Below are 15,183 nucleotides of genomic sequence, written 5' to 3'. Positions count from 1 at the left end.
GATAAAAACAGGTAAACCATCACCGTACTGGTTACAGTAAAAATCCTCGTACAATTTAGGGTTTCGATGTAAAAGTGTGTGTTTCACCATGGTGTGAGTAATTCGAGATCGAAATGTTTACGTGTTCTAAAATGGAGTGTCAACACTGACGTTCCACTTGTGAATGAGAGCGTTTGTCCCAAGTCATCGCATAAAAGTATTTCCACAGTGTCGAATGAAAAGCGGTTCAGGGGGATGTAGTGGGGTTTGTCGTAAATACGAAAAACGGAACTTGGTTTCTTCTCAACGATCGGTACGGTCCGAAGCAAAGGGACCATGACATCACCAACCGGTCTCGTTTTTACGAGGTCACAATAGACGAATACCGTTTTTACTTCGTCTTCAGGGAGATGTTTCTCTGTAACTCTACCAGGAACAAGCAAATAGCTTGTCAACCTCTCACGGACGGTACTTTCTATTCCCGCCGCAATTACTTTTACGACAACTTTCTTAAATCCCTTGTTACAGTTTGAAATTATAACTTCCACTTTTCGTTCATCTACCTCTCTTTTTACTAGTTTTTTTATAGCGTTAACAAGCAAGTCTATGTATTGATATTTGGACTGACGTAATCCATATAGAAAAAGGTTAACGTCTTCACCTTCTGTGATGGAATGATACTGGAGCCAAATTTCATGTTCTCTAAGCATACAAAACGCGTTCGGCATTTGAATCTCGACCAGACCAACTTCGTAGTGTAAACTCACATCGATAGTCTGTGGTAATTTAACGAAAAAATGCCCAGCCTCATTGTCTGGAAATACATTTGGTGATGTATTGCTAGGCAGGGTCACATAAAAACTCATTGTAAAATTTTGGTCCTTGCAATGGTTGGGTTAGGTAAAATATATCCGAGACAGCTGGATAACAACACGACCCAGAGTTTTCCCTCTTTGTCGTCGACCGTTCCACGCGTCAGATTAAATAGTGAAAAAGCAATGACAACAAATATAACCAACATTTGAGAGATGAAAACGATTTCCGGTCGTGTCTTTAGTTTATCGAACCAACTCGAAATGGTTGAACCGATAGAAGACGTGGTGGATCAGGGTCTCACCTCGATCCCACCGAACGGTCTGAGCGTTTCTTCCAACACGGGGTCATCCAGACTTAGGCTTTTTACCGTTTCCTCCATCCTTAGTCTTTATATTTCGAAATGTCTCTAGCTGAAATCCAACTATTGAATGAAGGGTTATAACCGAACCACTTGACTAAATACTCTTTACCACCGACACCCTTTCTTTCTTGTATAATTTGTTCGACGCGGTACACTTTTTTGTCCCCCACTTTCTGAAGCTCCTCTTTGTAAAACGAACCTTTCACTTCTTCACCTGAATCATCTTTCAAGACGTATGTTACAGGCGTTGTCGCGTTCACGCGGCTCACCGTAAACAGTTCTTCCGTCCACGACGGGGTATAACCCTTTTTAAACGTGTTTCGACTTTGGCCGATCCGTACACGATCACCTTCGTTAAATACTTTTCGATAAGTAATGTCCCCATGTTCGTATAAAGTATTCCAGACCCTTTCTTGATTAGACAAATTAACATTCACAGGGGCCATACGAATACTCCTATGGTACGAGTGGTTATAGCTGGTGATCAAGTCGTCTACGACATCAATGTAACGAAGACGATTTGTTTTTGTAAAGTACCGCCACATTTTTTCTTTTAATGTTCGATTGAATCTCTCAACTATAGCCGCCTTAATATCTTCATTCTCAGTGGTAAAGAAATGAACGCCTTCATCTTTAAGAAATTTTAAAAATGTCTTGTTGACAAATTCACTACCTTTGTCTGTTTGAAAATTTATAGGTTTTCTAGTAGTAAATATTTTACGTACGGCCTCCGCTAGAGCCTTACCCGTTTTTTTCTTTATCGGAATCGCCCAGGCGAATTTGCTAAACACATCGATGCAGGTCACTAGGTAAGAAGCACCACCATTGTACTTTCGTAACATGCGCATATCTATAAGATCCGCTTGAAACTGGTGATTTATCCCACCGGTGATGGTGGCGCGCCTCTGAAAGCGTCGCCGAAGAGGTTTATGTAACGTGTAGGTATCCTGATGACTTAACCATTCTTTAATTTTCTTAGTTCCAATTTCAGGGTGCTTAAACACGCCGCCGTAGGCACCTGGTCTACTAGGATCATAGTAATGTCTTTTTAGTGTTTGGTTTTTTCCCACGCGTCCCATTTGGTAGTGCTTGTTTTAGTTTTCTTACTTCTGGTACGTTTCGATGGTGGTGTTTTTTCTACGTGTGTCTTCGTTTTCTTCGAGGGGTGAATATCAGAGTCAGGCGAGCCGGATTTCGTTTTAGTTTCAGATTCTGTTATGTCTATCGTTTCTTTTTTAGGTTCGGTTATGTTTTCTTGTGGTTTTTCAACCTCGGTCGTTGGGGTATTCACGGTGGATGGTTTCACATCGACTAATCCTAGGGACTTGTTTCTATAATCGCTAAGTCGCGTCGTGTAGAGCTGTAGTGTCTTTTGATATTGTCTCACTTTGTCGTGTGGTGACAAATCTTCCCTATTTAAGATATGTTCCATTTGCATATCCAAAAGGCGTAGACTATCGTTGAGTGTATCGGGTGGTACATATGCTTTTTGTTGCATAGACTCTAATATTCGAGGATCCATTAAAAGCATTTTCCTGGCCATCTTTAAAATCCCAAGACACCTTTAAGCACACCGAGAACTGGTCCGAGTAAAGCACCTAGGAAACCACCGGTCTGCAAAATTTGCTTTCGTCTTTTGACGGTCAATGACTTTTTGGTAAGTTGTCTCAAGTTCACTTTGTGACGACGCAAACGTCTCTTCTGACCGGGCGTGAGGGGAACGTTGCCTTTTAAGACATTGTGACAGCACTCGCATAACGTTTTTACGAGTTGTGGGGTAGCATTTTCGACAACGGCTTTCACGGCGGGTGGTTTGGCCCGAGCCAAAAACCTTAACATCTCACCTTGTTGTTTTACCGACTCAGACATGGTTGCTTTTATTTCGGGACGTAAACGACTTGCTGCTCGTAAGAAAAGATACTACTGCGTAATCTCAGATTATCCGGTGTTTCCTGTCGAAGGTCGATCAACAAATAACCATGAGGGGCCGATGTTGCGTCCTTAAAACTTTCCTGGACATACGAAACGCGACCGGGATACATTTGTTTTGCCAAATTTGTAATTTGTGAACCGTCTCTAGGGTTCTTGAACAACACTATGTAATGCGAATTGAGACTGATGGTTCTTTGTTCTTTATTTTTCCCGAATAGGTTTTGGACAATATACATGACACTAATATTACGATGGTGACTCCCTTTCGTAAACAATTTTGTAATTCGCTCATCTGTTTCCGCCATCAAATCATCGATGACGACTAGACGTCGACGTTTTCCATCCCCCATTGATCCATTTTCTAAGTCAGGAAGACCTTCCACAAACTGAACGTTCTTTATGGTATCAAACAAAGGTTGCCACTCCCCGTAACAGTAATAAATTTCCTCGGGTGCCGGATCCATCATCTCTGACACCTGGGATAAAAAGGTTTTGACGAATACTGTTTTACCACTCCCAGTTGGCCCAGCGATCAGAGCGGTAAACGGATGTTTCCATCTCGGATCCATCGTTTTAAATGGTTGATTTTGCTTCCAGTCAAAAATCTTATATAGGATACCGAGTTACATAATTTACAGGTACAAGTAACAAAACAATAACACATACTTGTCTTTTAATATAAAAGTAAGAAAGTTAGTTTCTGTGATTGTGTGAATGTGTATATACGTGTAGCATACGCGTACTAGAAAACCAACCAGGTAATGCAGAAAACCCCGGGAAGCGCCTCTAATTACAGCACCAGCTGTTACCTGCTGGCTTCGCAGAGCTGACATATCGATCGGGGAAAAAAATCAATTAAAGTGGTAACAGATGTTCCCACACTTAACGCGGAGAGGCACTTAATGTACGTCGTTAATCATCATGACCTATCAAACCGCTCGGGGGAAACTCGGTGAAGCATAACAAAAAAATTAATTAGGTGGGGCATCATGCTGTGATGGCCCAGTGGGTGCGATCAATACGTAACAGGTGTTACATGTCTGGTTAATGGATGTTATTCACAAAGTACACGCTAACGCACCCCTACCCTCAAACCCCATCATTACTCCCCCTCTCATCCACCAACACCCCTATCCGTTTACTATTAAACATACATACAATCAAATAAACAGTGTCTTTTATTTTAAATACCATACATCAAAGAAAAGAAATATATCAAATAAATAAATAAACAAAAGTAATTAAAATCAAATTACGTAACTAGTTAATAATAATTTAACTAATTATAAAATAAAATAAAATTAAAAATAAACAAACCAACAAATTAAACAAAAAGTAAACAAATAATCAAATTACGTAACTCGTCAATAAAAATTACACAATATAAACAAAGTAATTAAATTTATTAAAAAATAAACAAACAAATTAAACAATTAAAAAAGTAAACAAAGTAGTTAAATTCAAACTAATTATAAAAATTAATTAAAATTTAAAAATTATATTCAAACTAATTAAAAAACTCATTAAAATTACGTAACTAGTTAATAAAAATTATAAAATTAAAATTTAAAATAAACAAAAAAAAAAAATTAAAATCCAATTACGTAACTCGTTAATAAAAATTAAACTAATTAAAAAAACGCATTAAAATTACGTAACTAGGTCAATGATTACGTCACAAGGTCGGTGATTACGTCATAATGTCACTGATTACGTCACAAGGTCAACGGAGATTACGTCACCCTTCCTGCTCCGCCACCCTAGGGTGGGGGAGTATTTTACTATATCTCATTGTCCCAGGCTGCACCCACCCTCGCCCAGCCTCTGCGCCAGGCTCACCCAGGCGGGTGAGTATTTTACTATATCTCATTGTCCTAGGCTGCGCCACCCTCCTGCTCCGCCAACGCCAGTTGTCGTAGTATTTTACTATATGTCGTTGTCCCGCCTGCGCATCCTGCTCACCCTGCGATGCGCCAGGCTGCGGCAGTTGGCGTAGTATTTTACTATATGTCATTGTCCCGCCTCCCCATCCTGCTCCCGAGTATTTTGCTATATGTCATTGTACCTTTCCCCATCCTGCTCCGCCAAAAAATCGCTCCAAAAGTGACCTAATATACTACTACTCACTTGTGTGAGCGATTATTGAACAATGTTAGAATCACTAAACACATCACTTGTGTGAGCGATTATTGAACAATGTTAGAATCACTAAACACATCACTTGTGTGAGCGATTATTGAACAATGTTAGAATCACTAAACACAACACTTGTGTGAGCGATTATTGAACAATGTTAGAATCACTAAACACATCACTTGTGTGAGCGATTATTGAACAATGTTAGAATCACTAAACACATCACTTGTGTGAGCGATTATTGAACAATGCATTTGACGAACAGGTGATTTGCTGATGACATGAGCTATGATGACTGACCCGTGTATTTTCATGACCCGTATATTCAAATAACCCGTGTGTTTACATGACCCTTGTTTTTACATGACCCGTGTATTTACTTGACCCGTGTCTTTACACGACTGTGTACTTACATGACCCATGTCTTTAAATGACCTGTGTATTTACATGACCCGCGTGTTTACATGACCCGTGTGCCTTCATGACCCGTGTGCTTGTATGACGTACCATGTCATTGTGTTTATCTTACCCTAGCGTCAATGAGAAGTCACGACCATTTACGGCTTATTGGTTTTATCCTGACTTGTTCATCTTCAGCCTAGGGTTAAAAAAATGGAATCGTGTTGTCTGACTTAATGTTGTATAATGACTTGACTTTATTTTTTTTACTTTAACTTAATGTGACTTAACTGTGTGTTTGACGATAACGTTTATCTGGCCACCTATTTTTCTCACCCACATCTAACTGAGGTGACGGTAGAAAAAAAAACCCACCTAAAATAAAAACTTCAAGTCAAGTTTAGCTGAAGCCTGGGGCTGACAGATGAAATTTCAACAGAATTAAAGGTCACTAACGTGTTGGTGACTTGTTTTTCTTTCGATTGCAGGGTTTGAAACTCGTATAATTTCTTTCAGTTACTGAACGCTGAGTTCGTCTAGTATTCTCTCGTTTGATTACTGTTACCCGTAACAATTACTGAGCGTTAAACCTTCAACTTGGTCTACTGAGTGATGCATTTATTATGACAATACACTTTTACCTTTAAAGTTACGCTAAATTTAAGAATATTAACTTAATTTTTTACATTCGTAGGCAGGCATCGGTGGTCTAGTGGTAGAATACTCGCCTGCCACGCGGGTGACCCGGGTTCGATTCCCGGTCGATGCAATAATGTTTTGTGAAAATGGTTCTTGACATTTTCCGTATCCAATTTATCAAACTCTTGATCTCTACGACCGGATTCTATTTCTCATTTGTTGTGTTGATTGTGAAATACATGAACGATTTTTTACTTTCTCGTATATACGAAGTATAGAGAAAGTATTGTAATCGTGCACAAAAATCAATTGAAATTTTAACAATTTTTACCGTATTACACCTCAGTCCTTCATCACATCCGAAGTATAGAGGACTTATTTTAATCGGGCAAAAATTATCAATCCAGATTTATCAAAATTAAGAGGTTTTATGCGTAATCCAGTTTGAAAAACTGGGCGTTGCAATTCTGTCCGTATGTCTGTGTGTGTGTGTGTCTGTCTGTCTGTCCGTGTGTAAACACGATAACTTGAGTACCGTTACAGCTAGGTTGATGAAATTTCATATATAAGTATTTCATCAAAATCGTAGATCCGTATCAACTTTTGAGCGATTTCCGATAACCGGAAGTGGTACTTTTCCTACTTTGAATTTTTTAAAAGCCTATAACTTGAGTACTATTTCAGATAGATAAATGAAATTTCACATGTAAGTAAAAGATCTAATTCTCTACCTTCTGTTAAATTTTGAGTAATTTCCGTTGACTGGAAGTAGTAATTTACGCCACTTCCGATTTCTCAAAAAACTAATGTAAATTTTAAAAGTACTAATAATATTGCGCACTATTATGCGCTTTTTTATTTCGCGTTCACTTGGTGTGCAATTAATTTGTCTACGAGATTTTATTCTATTTTTAAAACTTTAAGTATTTAAAATGGATTAAAAATCATGTCTATAGCCCGAGTTCCCATCCCCTGTTATTTTATATAAAAATATTCGAGAAAGTTTAGGGGAGATCACTCCCGGTTTATTTTCTTTCTGTTGTTCCGTTTTGCAGTCTGGCATTAGAAAAAAACGAAATCAGGTATTTCGCAAGATTTATTCAGCTAAAGACAGGAGTGAGCTAAAGTGACGACGGCGCAAATGGCCGGGAGTGAATGCAGCAGTACGGACACGACACTCCACACTTCACGGAGATGGACCTCGCGCTTTCAGAGACTCGGCACTTTCCGGAAACTGTCGTGCTCGTCCGAACGCCATCACGTGACTTGACATGTCAGGACGTGACGTCATGTATCTACATTTTTTTTTCTTGAAGGTTTAAATAGATCGACTCGAGTTAACGTCGGGTGTAAAAAGTCGTCGGTGATTTACATTGGGTTTTATTTCCAGTTTCCAGTTTCGATTTTTAAACGAGGAGGCGGTGTCCATTGATGACGTCACACATTTTAGCAAACTTTACGTACAAACCATCCTTGATGTCTGAAAAAAAAGAAAAAAGCTACACTCACAATTGAAAAGGAAGTTACCTATATACGGACTTAGATTAAGTAGAGTTCATCTGTTTCTTTGACTGGCTACAAAAAAACAAAACAACAAAAAAAAAAACAAAAAAAAAAACCAACAACAGATCAAATGTAATACAATAGTTCCCACACATGCAAACTGGCTAAGATCATACGTAATACAGTAGTTCCTACACATGAAAGCTAGCTGAGATCAGATGTAATACAGTAGTTCACACACATGTAGCTGATGTAATACAACAGTTCCCACACATGAAAGCTGGTGTAATACAGTAGTTCCCACACATGAAAGCTGATGTAATACAGTAGTTCCCACACATGAAATCTGATGTAATACAGTAGTTCCCACACATGAAAGCTGATGTAATACAGTAGTTCACACACATGAAAGCTGATGTAATACAATAGTTCCTACACATGAATGCTGATGTAATACAGTAGTTCCCACACACGAAAGCTGATGTAATACAACAGTTCCCACAAATGCAAACTGGCTAAGATCAGATGTGTGTATAGAGACTGAACAATTTTAACACATACCTGAGCAGTACTAATAGACAAAACACCTGCTACCTGATAGGTCATAATTTATTTAGTCTTGCTGCACATCAATAATCATAACCCAATCGTATTCGCCACGTGACCGAGATGATCTAACATAAATACACGTGACTAGATTGTCACGTGAGCACCATGTGACGTAACAGTGTGTATTTATAGCCTTGATTAGTGACCAGACGGCCATATTGAATGTCTACTGATTCGTCCACACAGCTACTGAACGGAGGGTATTTTAGCCATGACGCATTGTACATCACGGTTGGTTTGACAATGATTTATTAAAGTCATAAAACATTTTAAAATAATTACATAAAACCTTTTCTCAATTTAAAATTAAAAATAATACATTTTATCAGCATCTGCTTCATTTAAAAAAAAAGAAGATAGAATTGCTTGGTTCTCTCCCTTATAGACCCTTCCTTAGTGTAAACGGTATAATTGCTTCCCTTGTTAATTCCTAGTACTCGGTGCGATCCTCTCCATTATACTAACTCTAACAAACCTCTAGAGACTTCTTGTTAAGGGGGGATAAATCTTAAAGATAACGTAACACTTCCTCGTATAAAAAAGATTCAGTTATTAAAATGTTATTGTGGACGGAATACTTCACATGATATGTGATATTAAATTCGATACTTTAAATTTGTTAGGAACGTAAGAATCGATTATGTCATATGAGTACAAGAAATTTGTTTAAGTTTATAAATAATGCAAGAAGTTGCCGGTTAATAAATGCAAGAATAATCCGTGAGTGCAATGGCTACGTGACAATGTCATGTTTTAATTTTTGGATACAATACAAAAATTGGTTGTAATAAATATCAAGTTACTTTCAAAGTCCCATGGGAATGTTAAAAGGTTTTTTATTTTGCTTTCTTTTGACAGGATAACTTTTTTCTACGTTCTTCTACATTCTACATTCTTTGTTTTAGGCTAAACATTTATCATTTAACACAATATTTAGCCAGCCTGTCTTGTACCAACCTGTCTTGTACCAACCTGTTTTGTACCAGCCTGTCTTGTACTAAACCTGTCTTGTACCAACCTGTCTTGTACCAGCCTGTCTTGTACCAACCTGTCTTGTACACAGGTGTATGTAGGACATTGGTCTAACACAGGTGTGTGTAGGACATTGGTCTAGCACAGGTGTGTAGGACATTGGTCTAACACAGGTGTATGTAGGACATTGGTCTAACACAGGTGTATGTAGGACATTGGTCTAACACAGGTGTATGTAGGACATTGGTCTAACACATGTGTGTGTAGGACATTGGTCTAACACAGGTGTGTGTAGGACATTGGTCTAACACAGGTGTATGTAGGACATTGGTCTAACACATGTGTGTGTAGGACATTGGTCTAACACAGGTGTGTGTAGGACATTGGTCTAACACAGGTGTGTGTAGGACATTGGTCTAACACAGGTGTTTGTATGTAGGACATTGGTCTAACACAGGTGTGTGTAGGACATTGGTGTAACACAGGTGTGTGTAGGACATTGGTCTAACACAGGTGTTTGTATGTAGGACATTGGTCTAACACAGGTGTTTGTATGTAGGACATTGGTCTAACACAGGTGTGTGTAGGACATTGGTGTAACACAGGTGTGTGTAGGACATTGGTCTAACACAGGTGTATGTAGGACATTGGTCTAACACAGGTGTATGTAGGACATTGGTCTAACACAGGTGTTTGTATGTAGGACATTGGTCTAACACAGGTGTGTGTAGGACATTGGTGTAACACAGGTGTGTGTAGGACATTGGTCTAAAACAGGTGTGTGTAGGACATTGGTCTAACACAGGTGTGTGTAGGACATTGGTCTAACACAGGTGTTTGTATGTAGGACATTGGTCTAACACAGGTGTGTGTAGGACATTGGTCTAACACATGTGTGTGTAGGACATTGGTCTAACACAGGTGTGTTAGGACATTGGTCTAACACAGGTGTGTGTAGGACATTGGTCTAACACAGGTGTTTGTATGTAGGACATTGGTCTAACACAGGTGTGTGTAGGACATTGGTGTAACACAGGTGTGTGTAGGACATTGGTCTAACACAGGTGTTTGTATGTAGGACATTGGTCTAACACAGGTGTTTGTATGTAGGACATTGGTCTAACACAGGTGTGTGTAGGACATTGGTGTAACACAGGTGTGTGTAGGACATTGGTCTAACACAGGTGTATGTAGGACATTGGTCTAACACAGGTGTATGTAGGACATTGGTCTAACACAGGTGTTTGTATGTAGGACATTGGTCTAACACAGGTGTGTGTAGGACATTGGTCTAAAACAGGTGTGTGTAGGACATTGGTCTAACACAGGTGTGTGTAGGACATTGGTCTAACACAGGTGTTTGTATGTAGGACATTGGTCTAACACAGGTGTGTGTAGGACATTGGTCTAACACATGTGTGTGTAGGACATTGGTCTAACACAGGTGTGTTAGGACATTGGTCTAACACAGGTGTGTTAGGACATTGGTCTTCCACCCTCTCTACAAATCTTCACAAGTTTTTAGCTCCCCCACCCTAATAAGACGTTCTATAACCCCCCCCCCCCCCCCAACCCACTCTCGACACACGTTCACTCAATTCCTTCCACCCACTGCGGCGTACTGTCCCGAGGTTAATTACTTCAGATGAAGAAAACAACAACTGTTACCACTTCATCTGTATTGTATCTGCACACCCATAGTTCCCATGCACACCCATAGTTCCCTGCACACCCATAGTTCCCCGCACACCCATTGTTCCCCGCACACCCATTGTTCCATACATACGCATAGTTACCCGCACACCCATAGTTCCCTGCACACCCATAGTCCCATGCACACCCATAGTTCCCTGCACACCCATAGTTCCCCGCACACCCATTGTTCCCCGCACACCCATTGTTCCATACATACGCATAGTTCCCCGCACACCCATAGTTCCCTGCACACCCATAGTTCCCTGCACACCCATAGTTCCCTGCACACCCATAGTCCCATGCACACCCATAGTTCCCTGCATACCCATAGTTCCCTGCACACCCATAGTTCCATGCACACCCATAGTTCCCTGCACACCCATAGTTCCCTGCACACCCATAGTTCCCTGCACATCCACAGTTCCCTGCACACCCATAGTTCCCTGCACACTTATAGTTCCGTGCAGACCTGAACCATGGGAGGATGTTGGTGCACCATCAGCCAACAGATCCAATCTATTTCTCCAGACCCAGATATACAATCAGCTATCTCTCTCTCTACGGAAACCGGCTCAGAAGGTTGACTTCCATTAGCCAGGCAGGCCTCAGTGTAGCAAACTCCGACACATAGCGAGTCGTTTAGTGTCGGTTAGATCGCTACACGTCGGTCGCTTCTCCGTCGGCTCTCACCGGGCTTTCCTTCCCCACCCACCAGCCGCGGGACGTCGTCCTACCGTCTGGTACCCAGCTTCATCGTGGGGGGGGGGGGGGGGGGCGTTCGGCCAGATCACAACCCTCTAGCTGCTGTTAGCTACCACTAGCCATTCCGCACCCACTAGGGGGGTCATGAGCTTGGTCCGACTAATGGCACTCTTCCGAAGCCACGCGAAGGCCGCAGTTTAAAGTCAAAATATTTGGTTAGGGTCGAGAGCAGACCCCTTTTGGTTCCCGGCAGTCCTGCACCTCACCTCCCCCACGCTATAATGTAGGGGACTTGGGAGTCCGACGTACCAGGCTCTTTGGAAATACAATCAGCTAACAGATCCAATCTGTTCCCCCAGACCACCAGCAAACAGATCCACTCTATTTCCCCTAACCATCAGCTAACAGATCCACTCTACTTCCCCACACCATCATCTAACAGATCCACTCTACTTCCCCACACCATCAACTAACAGATCCACTCTACTTCCCCTAACCATCAGCTAACAGATCCACTCTACTTCCCCACACCATCAGCTAACAGATCCACTCTACTTCCCCAGACCCTGAACGAGGAGAAGACTCTGGTCCACCACTCCACCGTGTTCCTCACCAACGAGAACTACCAGCACGTCAACTATGGCTCCATTCTCTTCCAGCTTAAGGAGGCTCACGGCGAGTCGACCAACCTGTACGACTTCATCCAGAGAATATGGGAGATCATCTGGCAGTCACGTGAGTCTTGTTTCAGATTATCTGGGCTGGAGATTATCTGGGCTGGGGATTATCTGGGCTGGAGATTATCTGGGCTGGGGATTATCTGGGCTGGAGATTATCTGGGCTGGAGATGTGTTTAAATTGTGTTTATGTTAAGATGCCTGACGATGTATTTAAATTGTGTTTATCCTAACATACCTATGTGTTTAAATTGTGTTTATCTTAACATACCTGACAATGTGTTTAAATTGTGTTTATCTTAACATGCCTGACGATGTGTTTAAATTGTGTTTATCTTAACACACCTGACGATGTGTTTAAATTGTGTTTATCATAACACACCTGACGATGTGTTTAAATTGTGTTTATCATAACACACCTGCCGATGTGTTTATTTACAGTTGTGTTGACAGTCTTCCTGTTGCTGCTATTTGGCCTGCCCATCTCCATGTTGGCTATGGGTAAGTTGACAGCCGTCTCATACATGTCAGTACTGGCATCGTGACACCTCATCACCATGATGTCACCATAAGTGACACCTCTACCCATCACGATCTTCCCTCTATCATCATGATGTCATCATCATAATGTCATCATCATAATGTCACCATCATGATGTCACCATAAGTGACACCTCTACCCACCACGATCTTCCCTCTATCATCAAGTCACTATAATGATGTCACTATGATGATGTCACCATCATGATATCACCTTAATGATGTCACCATCATGTCACCATCATGATGTCACCATAATAATGTCACTATCATCATTTATTCATCATAATGTCACTATCATGATGTCACCATCATGATGTCACCATCATGATGTCACTTTCATGATGTCACTATCATGATGTCATCTGCTGTATCATGGCGATCTAGGCTACACAGTCTCACTATCCCACACGTTGTGACCATTTTATCACACTGTCAGCAACATCACAACATCACACACCGTCACCCATCATCACAAAACATCACATCACACACACACACACAAACACTTATCATCAAATCCTAATATATAAATCCCCACGTTCGCACATCTCTCTCTCTCTCTCTCTTTCTCTGTCCGCAAAAAATTTTCGCCGGACATCACGTCAGAATCGGCAGCGGTATATGGAGAACTTTTTACGGACTTTTGTTGAAAATAATATGTTAGATGTTTTAAATGTATAACCACAATTTTACTTAAAGAAGAAAAATAAAAATTAAAGGCGTATTCGAATGTAGAGAAACAGTATTATTTATGCAACCGGAAAAGCATTAATACATGTGAAAAAGAACGCATAAAACTGTGACGTCGCTATTGCTTATACATTAACTAATGACGTCATCTGCTGTGTTTTGAATAAAAAGAAATGAACTATTTCATTCAAATTTGATTTAGATCTGCGTACACTATGAAATGTATACAATACAATTTTTCCGGCCTAAACTCATAAAATTTATTTTATGTATTTGGATTCTAGATCTAGACTAGATTCTAAATCTAAATCTAAATCTACGCAATAACTAGACTAGATCTAGACGTAGACGCTAAGATCTAGATTTAGACTCTAACTTCTCTAAAATCAATTCCAAAAATAAATTTCTATATTAGGACTAAACTATTTCAAGACTTATTTATTTTATACAAAATCTTTGTTTGGAACTGGCTAATTTGAGATAAAAAAATTAATTTGAAAGAATAGGCATATTCGCGTAAGTTAAGATTTTAAAATACGTGTTTCATTCTCCGAATATTATAAGGTGCCTAAATAGCGGAGATGTTAGTGTACATTAAACCACGCAGGTGGTGCGGGTTCGAGACACACCAAGTCAACTTGGTTAATGTATTTTTTTTAATTATGCTCGGGCTAAACTTAAAAAAAAAAATTCTTTTAGGAATCTAGATCTAGATCTAGATTGTCGGGTGTCCGATAGGGCACTTCCCGGCGCCGCAGGCGCTTCAAATTTGGCAGGATCTTGCCTTGGGGCGACAGAACACGGGGGCCGGTTGGCCGAAAAGTCTACGATGAGGGGGTCAAAACTGACCTCGACTGACCGGTACCTTATATGAGCTATAAATTAAAAAAAAATGTCCACGGAGGAACCTCTTCATAACTCTTGAGGTCGTAGACCGACCCTCGGGCGAATTAATTAAGCATTCAAATTCTCAATGTTTTCGAAAGCCTAAGCGAAGCTGGGCAGCATGCCTAGTACAATCAGAAAAGGCCAGTCGGGCTTACTCGTTTCAATTTAGCTTTTAAGTAAAAATTTTTTACAGTCTAGAGAAAACAATGTCTGTTTTAGATGTTATAACGTTTCAATAGCTATTTCATGCTTCACACATCAAATGGCCAACTGCTTATAAACTGACTCATGTTTGATGGCCAAGGACATAGACATAAACTGACATTGGAGCCTATTTGATGGCCAGCGACATGCAGACTTTTCATCAGCTCTTAATTCTTTTTTAACTTTCTGAAAATTACAAACTGAAAGGAATCCCATCTGGATGCTAGCTGAAATAGATATTAAGTTTTATGTTTCCAGCAAATTAAAATACGTTTCTGTTACATCCATTAACCTCAAGAGTCTACCTCAGACCTCCATGTAGCATGACTCACCTCGGGGAGAATCACATGACACGTCAGTCTCAAGTTTCAACTTTGAAAACTAATTAGTTAAAAAATCGTTTTGTAAGTTTATATTACAAACGAATTTTAAAAACTT

The 15,183-nt window shown here is 40.2% G+C and overlaps 1 protein-coding gene and 1 non-coding gene across 2 annotated transcripts in view; both read left to right on the top strand.

Moving 5' to 3' along the window:
- Positions 1-15,183, top strand: part of LOC131938415 (transmembrane protein 272-like) — a 39,215-nt gene that overhangs the window by 18,286 nt on the left and 5,746 nt on the right. Inside the window, exons 2-3 of the mRNA XM_059296434.1 lie at positions 12,307-12,478; positions 12,862-12,921. Coding sequence (XP_059152417.1) covers positions 12,307-12,478; positions 12,862-12,921 — 232 coding nt within the window. The remainder of the gene's footprint in view (positions 1-12,306; positions 12,479-12,861; positions 12,922-15,183) is intronic.
- On the top strand, positions 6,322-6,392 carry Trnag-gcc (transfer RNA glycine (anticodon GCC)). The gene has a single exon. It is a non-coding gene; the product is annotated as a tRNA-Gly (tRNA).

This window comes from Physella acuta, unplaced genomic scaffold (assembly GCF_028476545.2).
Source record: "Physella acuta isolate Inbredline_101_S28 unplaced genomic scaffold, ASM2847654v3 ptg000017l, whole genome shotgun sequence".
NCBI lineage: Eukaryota > Metazoa > Mollusca > Gastropoda > Physidae > Physella > Physella acuta.
The sequence above is the reverse complement of the archived record's forward strand: the minus strand, read 5'-3'. Positions and strand labels throughout refer to the sequence as shown.